The sequence below is a fragment of the Branchiostoma lanceolatum genome, chromosome 3 (assembly GCF_035083965.1).
Source record: "Branchiostoma lanceolatum isolate klBraLanc5 chromosome 3, klBraLanc5.hap2, whole genome shotgun sequence".
Lineage (NCBI taxonomy): Eukaryota > Metazoa > Chordata > Leptocardii > Amphioxiformes > Branchiostomatidae > Branchiostoma > Branchiostoma lanceolatum.
This window is the reverse complement of record NC_089724.1, coordinates 24,888,743-24,909,408: the sequence shown is the minus strand read 5'-3', so window position 1 is coordinate 24,909,408 and position 20,666 is coordinate 24,888,743. Positions and strand designations below refer to the sequence as shown.

General features: G+C 41.0%; 3 protein-coding genes across 11 annotated transcripts in view; 1 reads left to right on the top strand and 2 right to left on the bottom strand.

Moving 5' to 3' along the window:
- LOC136431182 (huntingtin-like) overlaps positions 1-1,280 on the bottom strand; it is a 54,574-nt gene extending 53,294 nt beyond the window's left edge. For 7 of the 9 annotated variants that reach the window (XR_010754990.1, XR_010754992.1, XR_010754991.1 and 4 more), the window contains exons 1-2: positions 1,030-1,280; positions 187-258 (exon numbers count right to left, since the gene is read on the bottom strand). Coding sequence is in view for 6 of the 9 variants with exons in the window: in XM_066422464.1 (XP_066278561.1) it covers positions 187-258; positions 1,030-1,151 (194 nt within the window). In the remaining 3 variants the exon portion in view is untranslated. The remainder of the gene's footprint in view (positions 1-186; positions 259-1,029) is intronic. The other 2 variants (XM_066422467.1, XM_066422469.1) reach the window with 1 other exon arrangement.
- A 234-nt stretch (positions 1,281-1,514) lies between these two features.
- On the top strand, positions 1,515-3,513 carry LOC136431184 (nuclear speckle splicing regulatory protein 1-like). Its single transcript, XM_066422472.1, has 3 exons — positions 1,515-1,609; positions 1,707-1,909; positions 2,260-3,513. The coding sequence occupies exons 2-3, from the start codon at positions 1,763-1,765 to the stop codon at positions 3,403-3,405; spliced, it is 1,293 nt and encodes a 430-aa protein (XP_066278569.1). The 5' UTR covers positions 1,515-1,609; positions 1,707-1,762; the 3' UTR covers positions 3,406-3,513.
- A 349-nt stretch (positions 3,514-3,862) lies between these two features.
- LOC136431181 (cytoplasmic dynein 2 intermediate chain 2-like) overlaps positions 3,863-20,666 on the bottom strand; it is a 28,168-nt gene continuing 11,364 nt past the window's right edge. Inside the window, exons 13-15 of the mRNA XM_066422463.1 lie at positions 9,417-9,574; positions 5,621-5,829; positions 3,863-5,210 (exon numbers count right to left, since the gene is read on the bottom strand). Of these exons, the coding sequence (XP_066278560.1) occupies positions 5,081-5,210; positions 5,621-5,829; positions 9,417-9,574 (497 nt within the window). The 3' untranslated portion in view covers positions 3,863-5,080. The remainder of the gene's footprint in view (positions 5,211-5,620; positions 5,830-9,416; positions 9,575-20,666) is intronic.

Below are 20,666 nucleotides of genomic sequence, written 5' to 3'. Positions count from 1 at the left end.
AATTTTATGTCCTTTGCTGCTTGCGACCCTTCCAAAAAAGTCTGGGGTCAGTCAGGTAACCGGAAACACAACATTACTTTTCTTAGGCCTTCTTCTCTTTGAGTACACGTATATGACTACTCCAGATTCTACAGACTCCGTCACCAGCATGATAATAGTTCAATGGTTCGGATTGTTCTGTCCTACCCAGTGGCCAGACTCGCCACAATATCTCGGGCAACCTCAGTGAACTCAGCTGGGCTAGTAGTAGTGAGCAGACTACCAAAAAACACACAAAAACACAAGAAACATGGAAGAGAAATATTTTTGTACATAGTCATGAATTATTGAAAAGTGGGTGGATATACAGAATCTAAAGTTAAACATGGATTGGAAGAGAATTTTATACACAATCATGAATTGTTGAAAAGTCAGTTAATACAAAATCTAATAAAAATGGTTAGACATGGAAGAGAATTGTTTTACATTGTAATCATGAATTATTACAAAGTGGGTGAATACAAAATCTTAAAACTGTTCTCTGATCCACAATAGTGCAAATAGCATGACAAATATGTACCTTATTAACTATCACTCTAACGATTTTAATGAGGTAGTGAGATTTATAAATTGTTCATGTCAATGTCATTATTGGTGGGTTGCAAAATCTATCAATCAATAAATTCATAATACTATCTATATATATGATAATGAAAAACAGGAATATCTTTCCTATTCTGCTAGACGAAAAGCCTTTAAACAATGGAAAGTGTTATGAAATATGATATTTATAGGCTGCACAGATTATACATCAGCAGCCAGTTGTGCCCCTCCCCCTTTTTTTATTATGCCGACAAAGACCAAGATCACATCCTCTTTGTTCAGATTTTGGTTGCTTGTCGCAGTTTGTGCAAGAATTTCACAACAATTTCGGTCACAAAACTGCTTGCCTGTTAGAAGACAGGGGTACTTACAAATATCCTTAGCCATACAAACGTCTTAATATTCTAGATCAAGGAATGATTTTATATTTTTCTAGGGTCAACTCACTTTGACATCTGCCCAACGGGGGCCGTCTGGCTTGACGAGGCCGCCTCTTCCCCCGTGACATTTCCTTGTTGGAACGCCTTCAGCGATTCGAAAGCCTTCAGCAGTTTTTCCGTGGTGGCCATGGTAAATTACTGTACCTTCAGCTTAGCGGATGTATCATGCTCGGAGCTGCGATCATCGGAATCATGCAGCTGAATAAAATAAAATCGTTGGTGTGAATCTAAAATTCACCTGACGGCAGCCATTTTGGACATTTTCAATAGACTGTACCATACAAAATAGGGGTCATATCTTTTATAACTTAAAATATTTCAGCATGTTTCAGTAAGCTATTAAGGCATTAAAAATTGTTTTATTTTTTTATTATATCATAGCTATGAAATACTATGGTTTGGTTTTATATTCACTAAAGTGTATCTATCTAATGGGAAACCTACAAAGGTACATTACCTACTCAAATGCTATATGGTATCTCCCAGTTCCATCATGCTTTCTGTTCGTCAATGATTTTTTTCACCGATACGTACAGAGCAAAAGGATCCGGACTTTTCCATTTTTCCTTGGCTAACACCAGTTTGAGGTAGACAACTACTTAATGTAATATCTTCTAGCACTATTGACATTATAATTACGCCAAGAAAAGCTTTTATTCACCTAATAATTCATTTGTTTTACAGAAGACGTTTCATGAACGTGTTGCTGAAGATCCAGAAGAGGTCTTGAAAACGTCGAGATGGCGTCGAATCCGACGAAATCGTACGGCTTGACCATCCCCAAGAAGGGACTGCAGAAGCCAACTGCCATGGTGGCCAGGCCATCCATCTTTGGAGATGATTCTGACGAAGACACTGCTCATGAGGCAATCAACCGATCCTTGCAGGTACGATCCTGAGTTTTACATCTGCCCCCCTCCCCCTTTCAACTTGACATTTGATGGAGAATACTGTAGAAGGTAAAATGTTAGCGGGGATTTGATTTAGCGGTTGAAACAAGGGGGTAGGTGGACAGCACATGAAAAAAAAGAGGTATGTGGTGGTTTTAAGTTTGCGTTGAACTTGAAAGAGGTCACCATGAAGAACATGAACATAAAACCACTGCGAACATTTCCCATTTGGTTAATAGTTAACCAATTCAATTACCAAACGTTTTGTTCTACATGTATTTTTCAATCCGCAACATAATTTAGAAATTAATATATAAAGTGTTTTCTATCAACGTTTTCTTTCCCAGAATGATGCAGCCAAGAAGAAGATTCGAAAGCAGACGCAACTCCAGATGGCCAAGGCACTGGAAGAAGATGCCAGCGTGTATGAATACGACAGCATCTACGACGACATGAAGAAGCAGAAGGAAGAGCGAGCCGCCGCCACGACCGGCCACCGGGTCGAGAAGAAGCCCAAGTACATCAAGGCCCTTCTGTCTGCCGCACAGCGGCGCAAGCTGGAGGAAGAGAGAAGAATGGAGAGGAAGGTCCAGAAGGAGAGGGAGGAGGAAGGGCAGGAGTTTGCGGACAAGGACGCATTCGTGACGTCCGCGTACAAGAAGAAGCTGCAGGAGTTGAGGGAGGAGGAGGAGAGGGAGAGACGGGAGGCCGAAGAGGAAGCGAGGAACGACGTCACGAAACAGAAGGACATGAGCGGGTTCTACAGACACCTGCTGGCTCAGACCATGGGGGAGGAGGCGCCAAGTGGGTCACAGGTCAAGGTCAAGCAGGAAAAGATGGACGACGAAACTGCAGACACACCTACGAAAGTAAAATCCGAAAAAACTGTAGACAGTGAGGGTGGCGACTCTGGGTCAGATAATGAAAATAAGAGAAAACATAGCAAGAGAAGTGAGCATCACAGGGAAAGGAGTGAAAGAGACCATGATAGAGATGATAGACACAGACATAGGCATTCAGAGAAAGATAGAGAGAGGAGAAGAGAGAGAAGTAGAAGCCGTGAGAGGAGTAGGGATGGAGAGAGGGATGAGAAAAGTCATAGGAACAAAGATAGGAAGCATCACAGTAGAGACAGGGATAGCCACAGGCACTCAGAGAGAAGTCATAAGGAGAGAGACCATGATAGACCAAAGTCTGAGAAAATAAGGGAGAAAGAGTTGTCTCCCGAGTCAGAAAAAAGGAAAAGAAACGAATCAAGCAGCACTAATACTAGTAACAGGGATGAAGATATTGATGGAAGTGGGCAGGGAGAGAAAAATGCAAAGGGTGAGGAAGAGTTGATTGCAAAGGAGGAAGGTAGCAAGAAAAACGAGAAGTCAAAGTTTGCTAGGAGGAATGAAGGGGAGTCTGTGATGTCAGCCAGGGAGAGGTATTTAGCTAGGAAAATGGCAAGGGAAACTGCAAAGGCAGCCTTTGGAGAGCCACTGGAATGATGTAAATAATGTGCTCTCTAGGCCACTCTTCAGAGGTGGTAATTACTTCCATCAGTTTGTGATATAATTGTATGGTGTGAAGTGGTATAATTGTATGGTGTGAAGTGATGTGTAGATCTCTGTCTTCAATTACTAGAAGCTTTATCTGTACATAGTGTATCAGCATCCAGGTTGAATTTCAAGGATTTGTTTCAACCTATAGACTGCCTGTCAGTTGGCAACCATGTACCTTAAAGCAGTCAGCAGATTAGCCAGAGATATCTTCTTTATATTGTTTGTCAGTAGTAGCCTAAAACTTTTATTTAAAAAAAAGTAGCCGATGTATACGTAGGTGGCGATTTTGCGGTGAGAACATAATCCCAAATGTGGCTAAGCTTGTATCCCCCTTCGTCAGAAGATCTGAACCAAAAACGTCAGCATGTAGCCAACCTGATGAAATTATTTTTGGAGACAAGTATTGTTCGTTGGTGAATATTTACTATCATTGGCTGAGTATAGATAAGTTGTACACAAGACTTCTAAAATTAAAGCAGCAGTTGCAAATAAAAGGAAAAATCACATAAGAGTGGTTACTATACAGATAATGGGATTTGTATGGAGGATTTTTTAATGCCATCTTTGTTATGTCAAATAATTGAATTGAAGGATATCAAACTCATTCAAAGAGTGAAACAATGACCTTTTCCACCCCTTTTTGATTGCAATAAAACCTACTCAGTAAAGAGGCGGACAGCTAAGTGGTTTAGAAACTTTGCATATCATATCTTTGCAACCATATACATAACATCACTCAGTTCAGTGGTATCTTCTAGGAACTTCAAATTCATTACATACATTTGTACTTGCAAATATATACAAATAATTTTTCACGTCCTGCATGAGGCTAGCAAAATAAACAATTCAATACAACTTGTGGACTACAATTGTTACAAAGTAATTCAAAGCCTATTTTGTGGATTTATTTATTTATTTGGATAGACTGGAGAGGATGAACTCCTACTTGCATGCCCAATGTTCAACAATCAGTGCTCTTTGTACAAAAATTCTATACACAAAATAAAGTACTTCAAAATTAGTCTTCTTTGTCCATTGTGTTTTTTAATAAATTGTGATTTTTTACCGTATTACAATGGCTAGAGGTGTAACATTATAGGATATGACGATTTTACGAGTTTTCAAACAATTTGAACAGATACTATTGACTTGGAATGTCTAAATGTATAACGAAGGTCGATAGGGGATGCTGATATTTTTAGTCCAAACCTTTATAGTAATACATGACTTGGAGAAACTTGACTCATCATAAGCTTTCAAATTCTCAGTGTCTGTCCAACTTTAACCAACCTCCTTGCTTTAACATACCCAATCTTAACAGAAGTTTTTTTCCTATCAAAATTTTTGCCGGTCCAAATTTTTAATAAAATCCAGTACCAAAGCCTAGTTAGTTAGTGGATTTGACTGGTGACATCTCCAGCTTGCTAAGCTAAATTTCAGTTTAAGTAAAGTTCCAACCAAAGCCTTGGTGAGATCTCTAATCTCCAAGGAGATCTATTGGTGGCAAGGTGGTATCAAAAGGGCCAGCCAGTATCCAAAGCCACTGAATCCTTCTGATACTGCCTTGCCACCAATAGACCTGTTTGGAGATTAGAGATCTGTGCCGTCCCTATAATGCTGACTACTCCAGTGCACTGTCTGCCAGATCTACCAGTACTGTCTGTTCTCCCGGATCCTGGAGGGTGAGGTCATCGTTCAGCTGCCACACACGGACATCACCTAACTCATCACCTGTGGCCAACAGCTGACGACTGCAAACAAATAGAAAGAATTTGATAAAAACATTTTTGTTGTCAATGCAACTTTATTAAAAGGAAGGAAATCTCAACTTTCTTTCACATATTACATGTAATTTAAACAACTAGCTGTTTCTAAAAACCTGAAGTAATGGAAATACATTGCTGCAGAAGACATTTTGATTCAAAGACATTATATTTCATATTAATTTGATGTTTTTCACATCACTTAATACTGTCCTTTATAAACAGTACTAAGAAGCTGAATTGCTGTATAGAAGCATGTAAATTTACTGTAAATCCTTTTAAGCTTGTGGGGCTTAAGTTAAGTTATGCTGACTACAAATACCGGTATGTGGACAGACATACCCCAAACAATACCTCCATTTTCAGGGAGGTTACAACAAATATTCTAAGTCCCCTACTTGTGCAGGTTGAACTCCAGAGTGTAGACAGGTTTCTTGTCGGATCCAGCTTCCAGGGTGCAGACTGGGTTGACCTTGTAAACCGCAAGGTCGTAGATGAGTAGCTGCCCCTCCCCCGTCACCACAGCGAACACGGATGGTCTGACCGGCGACCATCGTGCCGAGAAGATGTACCCTGCAGCGGGCTCCAGCTCCAGGACTGGCTTCGTCTGCCCAGGAAGAAATACACAAGATAATTTACTGCACCGGTCATATATTAGATGTGGGGGTAGATTGGCAGAGATTGCTATTTGGCAGAATCCCTGATTACCTTCGCCGAGAAGGTTATGCAGAGGGTAGCGTTTGTATGTTTGTAGTGGCACAGCATAACTCGAGAATGCCTTGATGGATTGTCTTGATATTTGGTATGTTGGTAGGTTTTGATGAGACCTAAAAACGATTAGATTTTGGGCCCCCTAGCGGCTTCTTACGGTATTGCAGGGGAACTTCCTGTTTTGATATCTCGTGTTCCGGACATGCTATGGAGCTTATTTTTGAGTGGTAGATATATCTTTGGACAGAGAGTAAGTGGTGTGGGTTTGGGCCCCCTAGTGGCTTTTTTGGAACTGCAGGAGCAGGTTTTGCATCTGACTTTGAAAGGGAATAACTCAAGAAGGGCTTGATGGATGGTAATGATTTTTGGTAGGTAGATAGCTTGAGTGATGATGTCCATGATTAGACACTTCTTATGCAAATCAGTATCTAATTTGCATAATTAATGAGGAAAGTTTATACATCCGCCAAATTCCATGATAGGACTCTGAAACATGTGACATATGTGACTGAGGAAGAGAGAAATATTAATTGATATGAACTATGCAAATGAATCCCTCATTTGCATAATTAATGAGAAAATACTCTAACAAGATGGCCTTGATGGATGGTCATCATTTTTGGTATGTGGATAGCTTGTGTGATGCTTACTATGATTGGACAATAATTATGCAAATCAGATTCTTATTTGCATAATTAATGAGGCAAGTTTGAAAATCCGCTTTGTTCCATGATATGACTATTCAAATTGTAACTGAGGAAGAGAGGACTGTTAATAGACAGAAAATATGCAAATGTGGGCCTAATTTGCATACTTAATGAGTAACTTGTATTATTCCACACTGGCAAATGACGGCAATTTAATACGTTTTTGTGGCATCGGGAAGTTATGTGAATGTGAACATCGTTGAATCAGATTATGTTAATAAGCCTCTTTTGCATAATTGATGATAAATATTACCATAACCTTCTTTGTTAAGCTCATAATTTGATAAGCTGATACTTTGGACATGTTATATTTTAAGACAATCAACTAGTATGATTTATTCTACCTGTAGAGATCCCAATCAGAGTCTCTGTCAACAGAGTGGTGACTGACCAAGGATGCTAGTTAAAGTTAAAGTCTCCACGCACCGACGGTGCATAAGGCAGCGCCCATCTCCGTTTCGGCAGCCCTGGGGCCACACAACTTTGTGCAAGTCACTACAGCAGGGGGCTAGTCCACTCGTCTAGTAGTGGTGTGAGTTTAACTACCATACTCTTTCACAAATGCTGAGTGCTAAGCAGAGAAAGCAGTATGTACCATCTTTAGTCTTTTGTATGACCCGGTCAGGGATCGAACTCACAACCTGCCGTATGCAAGGCGAACATTCTACCCACTAGGCCATTGCCCCGGTTTTTGCTAGGATGCTAGTGCAGGGTATTATTAATTCTAGATAATCCATTGATCTGAAATGACATGAATTAAAGTTCTGACTGTCTTTTAAGGGAATATATCTAAATCTGCAGATTGGGACTGCAATCTCTACCTTGATAAAGAAATGAAGACTTATTTTCAGGTCAAAAATTTTCTTTCCATCATAGTTTCTAGAAAAAATATAGCGGCCGGCAGTCATCTTTACAGTCATCTGGGAATTCCATTATCAGTGATAGCGAGAAAAAAGCAGAGGCACTCAGTTCACAGTTTAAAAGTGTGTTCACAGAGGAAGACACAACAAACATGCCAACTCTCGGACAGCCATGTACCCCTCCCATGGAACACATAGTGATTTCCCCTAATGGTGTCGAAAAAATGCTCCAAGGTCTCAATCCATCTAAAGCATCTGGTCCAGACCAAATACCTCCTTGGTTCCTCAAAATGACAGCCACCGAAATAGCACCTGTGTTAACCAATATTTTCCAACACTCGTTAGACACAGGAGAAATTCCCAAAGACTGGAGGGATGCAAATATATGTGCCATTTTTAAAAAGGGAGATAGAGCTGTCCCCGGCAACTACCGACCTGTATCACTGACCTGTATATCCTGCAAACTACTTGAGCACATTATCCATAGCCATGTCATGAGACACTTAGAAAGTTTCAACATATTGACTGACTACCAACATGGATTCAGAGCAAAGCGATCCACAGAAACACAGCTTATATTGACAGCTCACGACATAGCTGGTGCACTGAACAGTAAAAAACAGGTAGATCTAGCAATTCTTGATTTTACTAAAGCTTTCGATAAAGTCCCACATAGCAGACTCATCACAAAACTAGAGCACTACAGAATTCAAGGCACCACACTAAATTGGTTGAAGGCTTTCTTGACCAATAGGGAACAGACGGTAGTGGTAGAAGGCAAGGCCTCAGCTCCAGTTAGAGTTGCGTCAGGCGTACCACAGGGAACCGTTCTGGGACCGTTACTCTTCCTCCTGTACATAAATGACTTACCAGACCAGCTTGATTCAAATGTTAGGTTATTTGCCGATGACTGCCTGTTATATATAGAGTTGTCCACACAGAGTGATTCACAGCTTTTGCAAGAAGATTTGAACACACTCAAAGAATGGCAAAGCAGATGGCTAATGCAGTTTAACCCGGAAAAATGTTACATCATGCATATAACAAACAAACGAAACCCAATTGTAACCACCTACCAGTTCTGTGGACAGGCTCTAGCAACAGCAAAGAGCCACCCGTACCTAGGCGTTACATTAACAACGGGGCTAAAGTGGAACACCCATATCAACAAAGTAACAACTAAGGCTAAACAGACATTGGGAGTGATCAAACGTAATTTGTGGGCATGCCCAGCAAAGGTAAAATCACTTGCATACACGTCTCTAGTAAGACCAAACCTTGAATATGCTGCAACAGTTTGGGATCCATACACAAAGAAGGATATAGATAAACTGGAGAGGGTGCAGAACCAAGCTGCCAGATTCTGCACGAACAACTATGAAAGGGGCGCTAGTGTAACAAAAATGAAAGCAGATCTGCAATGGATGTCACTTGAGGACAGGAGAAAAATGTCCAGACTTTGCATGATGTACAAGATGACTAATAAACTTGCGGACGTACCGACTGATAAGTATCTAATGCCAGCTCAGAAGAGGACCAGAAATAGTCATGCTTTTAAGTACCAGAGTTATCAGCCAAGGATTGATGTGTTCAAAAATTCGTATTTCCCGAGAACCATAGTAGAATGGAACTCGTTGTCATCAAGTACTGTAGGAGCTTCCTCACTAAGTAGCTTTAAAGAACGGTTGCAGTCAGATATGCAAAGACTAGGTGTAACAGACCGTTCGGTGTAATATGACCAGCTGCTGCCGCGCCGCGTGCCTGCGAAGCTGGTGTGTTACGCCTAATGGCGGTTATACCGGCTATATAGATACAGATACAGATACAGATACTCATGCATTCTACTTCTACTCATGCATTACAAAGTGATCATTATACCACAATTATAAAAAAATTAATGTGCTAATTCCTAGTACCTGCAACATACTGTAGACCCTGGTAGTCTGGTCTATGCCACAAGTCAGGAACAGGTTCCTGTGGTAGGGAGAACACTCCACAGCGTACACCGGACCCACGTGGGGCGTGAACGCAAAGGATACCGGGTTCTTCAAGGGAACCGACGACTGGATATGAGCTGGAAGTGATAAAGAGATGTAACAAAATGATAAAAATGTTGTGGTATATCTGTGAATGGTTTCAGCAGGCTGGTTAGTTAAAATCCTCCCACACCATTATTGATGTATAGGGCGGTCCCATCTCCGTTTCATAGCCCTGGGCCACACTGTTGTGCAATCACTGCAGCAGGGGGCTACCGGTAGTCCACTGGCAGTGAAGTGTGTTTAACTTCCATACTGTTTCACAAGTATGTACCATTTTTATAAAGTCCTACCTGGGGCTTGAACCCCAGTCCTTCTGGTCCGAGTAATTGGAACCAGATGTGGTGAGAGACAAAGGCGCAGACCACTACACCACAGGGACAGTGAAAAACAGTATTAAACAGTGAGCAGATTAAATTTGGACTGAGCATTTGGGTTTGGACTAGTGCTTCTAGACTCTCACATTTTGTACCTATGGGTCAGATATTTTGTGGAAAGGTTCTCTGTTACATGATGGATCATAATACCCCCCAGTGAGACTTTTCATGCTTCATTGAAAATAAAAAAATCTCGAAATTAATTTCGAGATTTTTTTTTATTTCAAAATTTTTCCAAAAAATCTCGAAATTTTCCCAAAAAATTTCGAGATTTTCTTGAAAAATATCGAGATTTTCCAAGATAATCTCGATATTTTTTATAGGTGAAACAAAAATCTCGATATTTATTTTCAAGGTAATACAAAAATCTCGAGATTTTCGAAAGCTGTTATAGACAAAATCATTTGCGGTAAAGTTTTGACTAACAGGGGTTCTACACTTCGACTAGTAGAGTTCCAAATGAGCTATGCACTCAAACAACAATTGACTCATTAATTTACAGACTTGTCATGACTTTGTCTTCAATAAAACCAGTTCAGAGTTGTCTTCAGCTTATTAACATATGAATTAAGAGTTTTGGATAAGTAGCTGGTGAACTTGTCTTCAATTGAATCATCTCATAATTGTCTTCACCTCATTAACATATGAATTCAGAGTTTTGAATAAGTAGCTGGTAAACTGCAAATTCTGGTTCAACCACTGACGATAGCAGCGCGGATATTGTCTGAAGCGTACTGCCTGGATGTTTAACCTCATCGACGTAGCTATGGACTTCCTTACCTGTTAATATGTAAATACAAGGTCAGGAAAGGAAGTCGTTGCACAAACCTACTAAGTGTCATGAAAACAGACCTCAAAGACAAAGGAATGGGAAACCTAAAAACTGCAAAGAAACTCAGAGAGCTGTGGCAGCTGGCAGAAAAAAAGACACAGTGGAAAGAAATGAAGAAAGAAGCCAGCCAGAGTTTGTCTCTACAATTACCTGAGCTGCAGAATGCAGTGGATCATCATCATCATATTGGCAATTGCCTTGCTAACAGTACATGTGACGCTTCTATGTGATTAAGAAATGACTGATTGATGACAATAAAGACACAAATAAAAGTTGAAGATGCGAAAGAAATACGACCTATGCTTCACACCAACACATGGATTATCACAAGCACGGTAAGTTGTGTTGAGGAGTCACGCAAGCACAGCGAAGTGAGAATATAACGTCACACAGGTCAACCCACTGGGGGGGGGGGAAATTGCAACATCTAAAAGCAGCAACTGTAATGTCTCTGTTATTTACACTGACACAACCATCATAGCGACTAACAGAAACTCTGTGTACACCGGCAAACAACAGTAACTGTTGTATAAGTGTAAGAAACGTAGACCGAAAAACTATCATCAAGACTTAACAGCAAAGGTAAGTCACATTTATTCACAATTCAGTAGCTGTCACAAACTCCTTATCGAATCAGGAAGGCACAACCGCACACCACTGGAGCAAAGAATTTGCCAATTTTGTAACTTAGATAAGGTAGTCTGGTAGAAGATGAAGTCCACTTCATTGCAGTTTATATTGCAATGATAGAAATGATCTGTTTGATTATATTATGGGAACGTATCCACACTTTCAATCTAAGTCTAGTATTGAGGGATCCATTTTTCTTATGCATTTAGACCATACAATATTAAACAAATCCATCTCAACCGATATTTCTAACATCACAGAGACACGAGAAGAAGCCGAACCTATGAATTAGTGTAGTTTTAGAACCATTGTTTTAGATTAGTATTAGAAGTCCTGTCAGTGTCATTATATGTACTTTACCACATGTCTTGTATCTGAATGTCTGCACTAAGCCCGATAGGGCATGACTAGGGAATAAACGTTATCATTATCATAGTAGGTCAATGATCCAATTGAATATGAGATGAAAGAATAACGTGACAAATGAAACACCAACCAAATGCAGACCTACGCTTCATGCCACACGCTATAGTTTCAAAACGGCAATCTGACGTGTTCAGCACGCGGATTATCATCAGCGTTGTGTGGGTACCCGGCACAGTTTTCAACAATTGAAGTTCAATGACGTCTGAGGTTCATCATGCTGGGAGAAAACTGCAACATCTAAACGCTGCTGTAGCTAGGGCCCACGGGTTGCAACTTGGCGCTGGGTAAAAGATAGCGTCCAGACAAAAAGACCCTATGGTGCTTAAAAGGACACCATTTTTTGGCGCAAGGGCTTTTGGTTTTGATTTCTTTGCGTTTAGTGGAACATGAAATGCCTGGCCTCTCAGAGGTTGGGAGATTTTTGTTTTCAATTTGTACCTTACAAAAATCTCGCGATCATTCTAAAACAAATTGAAATCTTCAATGAGGACTTTAAAAATAACATTTACAAGTCCTAGAGTTGTTTCTTCGGATTGATATGAAACAATCTTGAAAAAAAAATCGAGATTTTTCGTAGCCAGGACAAAAAAATATCGAAATTTTTTTAGCAAAACATGTTAAAAAGAGTTCAACAACAGTTTTAAATAAAATTGAGCTATGAACTTCGTTACGCATTGGTACGATTGTCACTTGCTTTACTAACAGTACCTGCGAAGTGCACGTTAATAACGCTAACACAACTTGTTCTTATATCTACTAACAGAAACTCGCAGGCATGGTACCCTGGCACAACGGCAAACAGTAGTTTCTTTACAGATATGTAGGGTGGCTTGTAGCTTAAATTGACTACTTGTGACGTGTAAAAGTTTCTATGCTGCATGCCACTTTCTAGTAGTAATGAAAGCTCGGTGTGCAGAATAACTGTCCTCTTCGGCCCTTGAGTCGACGGAAGCACGTGGGTGGAGAAACCTTTCTTGGCTCATGTGTCTCACGCCCTTCCTATTAATTATCTTGTTTGTTTTCATGGAACAAGGGAGCCACCAAGCAAAACTGACCGACGCGGCCACACGTACACTCCAGGGGTGCGGGAAATCACACGTCCACGTTAATCGGTCTAATGTGTCTTTCATGAGGAGATACTTGGCCGTCACCCCAATGAAATCAGATTATGTAACAGATAAAGAAACGGGAAGGTAGGTAGACAATTCTTTATCAACTCAACAAAAACTAATACAATGAAAGACATTAAAGCACATTCATCTGTTTATCACACGACTAGATAATTACTGGTAGTATTTTGCCTTCGACGGGAAATGATCATAGTTTGGGAACAGACAAGAATCAAGTTTCGCTAGCAAGGTAAGTCCATGTTTACTTTAACAGCTACCGGCTTCAAAATAGCATGAAGCAGTGCACAACACCGCGTCTGGCGAGATAATGAATGCAGGCGGTCCTCATTGGTGAAGTGGGGAACAGTGCGGTTGATTCAAACTGGTAGGTAGATTGCAGCCTCCCGTGAGGCTATTGGATTATCGGCAATATCTTATTATTGACGGCTTGCTTTCGATCAGTCTTTAGCATATCGACGTATGAAGTATCCCACATCACGTTTTGATCAATGTCATGGCCTGTAATCTACGCAGTGACTTATAAAAGCAGTTTTCTGTATATTGCAACACCGTTTACCGTCAGAATGTAAACACAAACTAATTGCTAACAGGCCCTTGGACCAATCCCTACCCCGGCCGACGCACCACGCTGTGTTTCTACATCCCACCAGGGCTTCAGGACCGGAACAGCACATCTGGTCAGTGTATCATATATCGCAGGCTGCCAGAGTTCCCCTCCAGGCTTGAAGGGGGGATATTTTACCCTCCAAGCAGAGGATGGGTTCCGGCAGGTTTTTGACGTGTTTTTAGGCGTTTTGTCAGGCTTTCTACTTTTTTTTTCCTGTCTAGCCAACCCAGGTCAATGCCGGCAGGTTGGGTTGGCTGGACAAAAACGCCTAAAAACACGTCAAAAACCTACCGGAACCCATCTTCTGCTTGGACTGAAGGGATATTTGTCTTCCAGCTACAGTGAACAAAGAAAGTTATGCGATAGCGGAGACAAGTGCAAAATTAATTCTTTATTTACACGAGTTTATATGGTTCTTTATATATCCACCGTTTCTAACGTCGCAATGTATCACTGGTGAAATGTTGTTTCCGATGTATCCATTTAGAGTAAGATGTCAGTTCTTTGGCAGGCTCAAAAAATACTTAACGATGTTTTGAAGTTTAAAAAAACACCATTGGAGTTGTGCCTGCATTCCTTTTAAGTCTCAAAGTGTGATTTTTCTGTTTGAAATAAATGTGTAATCCAAAATTTGAGTTGACTACATAAAGGAAAGGTTAGAAAATAGAAAACCCTATAGGCTACAAACTAAAGCCGGAGCCGCGCCGAACCTCTGCTTGGACCACCCAGGCATGTTCCCGTGGCGCTAAATCCTAAATGGGGGATGGGTTGCGGACTGGTGCCCACGACTCAGCCTTCCTTCACAGCAGATGATAAAACCGCGGCCACTCATCGGGGTGTGCCTACAAATTATACTACATAAACATCTCACCCGTGTCTAACATTGTGTACATGGGGCAAGAAATGTATGTGACACACAAGATACAAAAACAAAGTCTATGCAATTGAAACAACAACAAAAAAGTGCGGCAGAAATTATAAGATTATTTGGCTTGTGACGCCTGTGATTGGCTGAGAGGAATCATTGCGTTTATGTTTTTACACTAGTCTAGGGAAACTGTAATTGACTGCAGGCGGCCAGTCCTCGACTTCCTGGCTCGACATGGTTGAGCGATATCTCCCTGCTGAGAAACGAGCTACTATCAACAAATCCTATCAGGACAGGCGCTGTTGTATATACTCTTCAAGCAGAGGTTGATGGGGAAGATTGCGACCTTCTTATCACATGCCCCTTTTGCCGTCCGCATGTCCACGTGGCACAATCTTCCCCACCAACCTCTGCTTGTTGGAGAGTACTGGAAATAAGGGTGGCTTTACACACAGTCCACTTTACCCGAACTAGTCCACTTTAACTGGACTAGTTCGCCTCCCGTTCCCAGTCTAAAGAGGAGAATCCGGTTTCTCCAGGAACCGCACCAGACCACATCCCAACCCTGGTCTAGTCCACATCAGCGGGGGGTCGATGCGGTTCCTCTCTGTGTGTAAAGAGGAAACTGGCTCCGAGACCGCTTTCGGTATCATGATAATGATATGCTAATAAGCCTGCGCTAGCGATAGAAGCATATTTTCTTCATTCTGAAACATTTGTGCAATTGTCATTGAAAGTTTTCAAATTCAAGTACAATGGCCTGCCACCCGTGGCTGCTTCTTCTTTGGTATTCTCCTATGACCCGATCAACGTGCCCGGCTTGCAGTACAGCCAGGGCGGCGAGGACGAACGCCGGCGGATTCAAGCCTGGTCTTGCCTGTCCCTGTACATGCGTCTCATCCTCCTTTTTTTGTTGGGCTCGTACTATTTCATATGCCAGAAAACGCTTGTAGCAAACATAAGAAATATGAGAGGAGCGACTGTAATATCTTGCACCACGGGTGGCGCACTGGCCTTCCGCCCGTAGGTCTAAAGACAACCGATCCGGATTCGGAACCGGTTCGGATTATCTGAAGTGGACTGTGTGTAAAGCCACCCTAAGTTGGTCCGTAGCTCGGACGACTAGCCATCTGCAGTCAATTACAGTTAGCTGATGTTTTGCCCCTGACGCTCAAAACTGTCGATGTTTATGTGGTCAGAAATCCTGACAAATATAAGCCCCGTGCAGTGTTTGGTATACATAGACCGTCTATATGTAAGTACAGTATTTAAATGTACGGAAGGCTGTTTTTAGGCAAATGTGAAAATCATAAAATAACGCAATGATTCCTCTCAGCCAATCACAGGCACCACAAGCCAAATAATCTTGTAATTTCGGCCGCACTTTTTGCGTTTTTTTTTTAAATTCATAGACATTGTTTTGTATCTTGGATGTCACATAAATTTGTTCCCCCTTGAACACAATACTAGACACGGGAGAGGTGTTTATGTCGTATTGTAGGCATACCCCGATGACTGGCCGCGGTTTTATCGACTACTGAGATGTGTGAAGGGAGGCAGAGACGATAAAATCGTGGCCACTCCGCAAACCATCCCTAATTTAGGATTTAGCGCCACGGGAACATGCCTGGGAGGTCCAAGCAGAGGTTCGGCGCAGCTCCGGCTTTGCTTGTTTTTCAGGTATTTTCGGATTTCCGGTGTTTTTGTCGGGTTTTCTGTTTTCTCACCTTTCCTGTATGTAGTCAACTCAAATGTTCGGATTACAAATTTATTTCAAGCAGAAAAATCACACTTTGAGACCACCCCAAAGGGTGTTTTTTCTAAACTTCAAAACATCCGAGGTTAAGTATTTTTTGAGCCTGCGAAAGAACTAACATCTTACTCTAAATGGATACATCGGAAACATTGTTAAGTCAAGACATTGGCCTGACATCCTCTTACATTTTTCGGTACATTTGATAAGACAGTCATCATGTCCTAAACTTTGGCAATTTTCAAAATATTTCTGGCCTGTTTCCACGGCAAGAAGACATGTTGAGCAGAAAGATGATGGTCTATTACTATCACCATGCAAAAATGATGATTGAAATCAACATTTCACCAGAGATACAATGCGACGTTAGAAACGGTGGCAAAACTACAAGAATGGCTGGATATATAAAGAACCATATAAGCTCGTGTAAATTAAGAATTACTTTTGTTCCATGTTCATCCCAGTAATAACGTCAGTATACAATGTATGTGTAATGGTTCATTTGGTACTGACAAAAGATAACGGGCTATTTCGGCAAGGTCACTTAGAAAAAGAAAACAGTTGCACTTGTCTCCGCTATCGCATAACTTTCTTTGTTCACTGTAGATGGATGACAAATATCCCTACAGACCAAGCAGAAGATGGGTTCCGGTAGGTTTTTGATGTGTTTTAGGCGTTTGTCGGGCTTTCTACTTTGTCAATTTTTTTTGTCTAGCCAACCCAACCTGCCGGCATTGACCTGGGTTGGCTAGACAGAAAAAAAAGTAGAAAGCCTGACAAAAACGCCTAAAAACACGTCAAAAACCTGCCGGAAACCATCCTCTGCTTGGAGAGTAAAATATCCCCCCTTCAAGCCTGGAGGGGAACTCTGGCAGCCTGCGATATATGATACACTGACCAGATATGCTGTTCCGGTTCACATGCCCTGAAGCCCTGGTGGGATGTAGAAACACAGCGTGGTGCGCCGGCCGGGGTAGGGATTGGTCCAAGGGCCTGTTAGCAATTAGTTTGTGTTTACATTCTGACGGTAAACGGTGTTGCAATATACAGAAAACTGCTTTAATAAGTCACTGTGTAGATTACAGGCCATGACATTGATCAAAACGTGATGTGGGATACTTCATACGTCGATATGCTAAAGACTGATCGAAAGCAAGCCGTCAATAATACGATATTGCCGATAATCCAATAGCCTCACGGGAGGCTGCAATCTACCTACCAGTTTGAATCAACCGCACTGTTTCCCACTTCACCAATGAGGACCGCCTGCATTCATTATCTCGCCAGACGCGGTGTTGTGCACTGCTTCATGCTATTTTGAAGCCGGTAGCTGTTAAAGTAAACATGGACTTACCTTGCTAGCGAAACTTGATTCTTGTCTGTTCCCAAACTATGATCATTTCCCGTCGAAGGCAAAATACTACCAGTAATTATCTAGTCGTGTGATAAACAGATGAATGTGCTTTAATGTCTTTCATTGTATTAGTTTTTGTTGAGTTGATAAAGAATTGTCTACCTACCTTCCCGTTTCTTTATCTGTTACATAATCTGATTTCATTGGGGTGACGGCCAAGTATCTCCTCATGAAAGACACATTAGACCGATTAACGTGGACGTGTGATTTCCCGCACCCCTGGAGTGTACGTGTGGCCGCGTCGGTCAGTTTTGCTTGGTGGCTCCCTTGTTCCATGAAAACAAACAAGATAATTAATAGGAAGGGCGTGAGACACATGAGCCAAGAAAGGTTTCTCCACCCACGTGCTTCCGTCGACTCAAGGGCCGAAGAGGACAGTTATTCTGCACACCGAGCTTTCATTACTACTAGAAAGTGGCATGCAGCATAGAAACTTTTACACGTCACAAGTAGTCAATTTAAGCTACAAGCCACCCTACATATCTGTAAAGAAACTACTGTTTGCCGTTGTGCCAGGGTACCATGCCTGCGAGTTTCTGTTAGTAGATATAAGAACAAGTTGTGTTAGCGTTATTAACGTGCACTTCGCAGGTACTGTTAGTAAAGCAAGTGACAATCGTACCAATGCGTAACGAAGTTCATAGCTCAATTTTATTTAAAACTGTTGTTGAACTCTTTTTAACATGTTTTGCTAAAAAAATTTCGATATTTTTTTGTCCTGGCTACGAAAAATCTCGATTTTTTTTTCAAGATTGTTTCATATCAATCCGAAGAAACAACTCTAGGACTTGTAAATGTTATTTTTAAAGTCCTCATTGAAGATTTCAATTTGTTTTAGAATGATCGCGAGATTTTTGTAAGGTACAAATTGAAAACAAAAATCTCCCAACCTCTGAGAGGCCAGGCATTTCATGTTCCACTAAACGCAAAGAAATCAAAACCAAAAGCCCTTGCGCCAAAAAATGGTGTCCTTTTAAGCACCATAGGGTCTTTTTGTCTGGACGCTATCTTTTACCCAGCGCCAAGTTGCAACCCGTGGGCCCTAGCTACAGCAGCGTTTAGATGTTGCAGTTTTCTCCCAGCATGATGAACCTCAGACGTCATTGAACTTCAATTGTTGAAAACTGTGCCGGGTACCCACACAACGCTGATGATAATCCGCGTGCTGAACACGTCAGATTGCCGTTTTGAAACTATAGCGTGTGGCATGAAGCGTAGGTCTGCATTTGGTTGGTGTTTCATTTGTCACGTTATTCTTTCATCTCATATTCAATTGGATCATTGACCTACTATGATAATGATAACGTTTATTCCCTAGTCATGCCCTATCGGGCTTAGTGCAGACATTCAGATACAAGACATGTGGTAAAGTACATATAATGACACTGACAGGACTTCTAATACTAATCTAAAACAATGGTTCTAAAACTACACTAATTCATAGGTTCGGCTTCTTCTCGTGTCTCTGTGATGTTAGAAATATCGGTTGAGATGGATTTGTTTAATATTGTATGGTCTAAATGCATAAGAAAAATGGATCCCTCAATACTAGACTTAGATTGAAAGTGTGGATACGTTCCCATAATATAATCAAACAGATCATTTCTATCATTGCAATATAAACTGCAATGAAGTGGACTTCATCTTCTACCAGACTACCTTATCTAAGTTACAAAATTGGCAAATTCTTTGCTCCAGTGGTGTGCGGTTGTGCCTTCCTGATTCGATAAGGAGTTTGTGACAGCTACTGAATTGTGAATAAATGTGACTTACCTTTGCTGTTAAGTCTTGATGATAGTTTTTCGGTCTACGTTTCTTACACTTATACAACAGTTACTGTTGTTTGCCGGTGTACACAGAGTTTCTGTTAGTCGCTATGATGGTTGTGTCAGTGTAAATAACAGAGACATTACAGTTGCTGCTTTTAGATGTTGCAATTTCCCCCCCCCCCCAGTGGGTTGACCTGTGTGACGTTATATTCTCACTTCGCTGTGCTTGCGTGACTCCTCAACACAACTTACCGTGCTTGTGATAATCCATGTGTTGGTGTGAAGCATAGGTCGTATTTCTTTCGCATCTTCAACTTTTATTTGTGTCTTTATTGTCATCAATCAGTCATTTCTTAATCACATAGAAGCGTCACATGTACTGTTAGCAAGGCAATTGCCAATATGATGATGATGATCCACTGCATTCTGCAGCTCAGGTAATTGTAGAGACAAACTCTGGCTGGCTTCTTTCTTCATTTCTTTCCACTGTGTCTTTTTTTCTGCCAGCTGCCACAGCTCTCTGAGTTTCTTTGCAGTTTTTAGGTTTCCCATTCCTTTGTCTTTGAGGTCTGTTTTCATGACACTTAGTAGGTTTGTGCAACGACTTCCTTTCCTGGCCTTGTATTTACATATTAACAGGTAAGGAAGTCCATAGCTACGTCGATGAGGTTAAACATCCAGGCAGTACGCTTCAGACAATATCCGCGCTGCTATCGTCAGTGGTTGAACCAGAATTTGCAGTTTACCAGCTACTTATTCAAAACTCTGAATTCATATGTTAATGAGGTGAAGACAATTATGAGATGATTCAATTGAAGACAAGTTCACCAGCTACTTATCCAAAACTCTTAATTCATATGTTAATAAGCTGAAGACAACTCTGAGCTCGTTTAATTGAAGACAAAGTCATGACAAGTCTGTAAATTAATGAGTCAATTGTTGTTTGAGTGCATAGCTCATTTGGAACTCTACTAGTCGAAGTGTAGAACCCCTGTTAGTCAAAACTTTACCGCAAATGATTTTGTCTATAACAGCTTTCGAAAATCTCGAGATTTTTGTATTACCTTGAAAATAAATATCGAGATTTTTGTTTCACCTATAAAAAATATCGAGATTATCTTGGAAAATCTCGATATTTTTCAAGAAAATCTCGAAATTTTTGGGGAAAATTTCGAGATTTTTTGGAAAAATTTTGAAATAAAAAAAAATCTCGAAATTAATTTCGAGATTTTTTTATTTTCAATGAAGCATGAAAAGTCTCACTGGGGGGTATTATGATCCATCATGTAACAGAGAACCTTTCCACAAAATATCTGACCCATAG

Bases quoted from the DNA above. Each gene is read 5' to 3' on its own strand.
- LOC136431184 (XM_066422472.1), top strand. From the start codon at position 1,763: ATGGCGTCGAATCCGACGAAATCGTACGGCTTGACCATCCCCAAGAAG. The intron at 1,910-2,259 runs GTACGATCCTGA...TTTCTTTCCCAG, and splicing joins CAATCAACCGATCCTTGCAG to AATGATGCAGCCAAGAAGAA.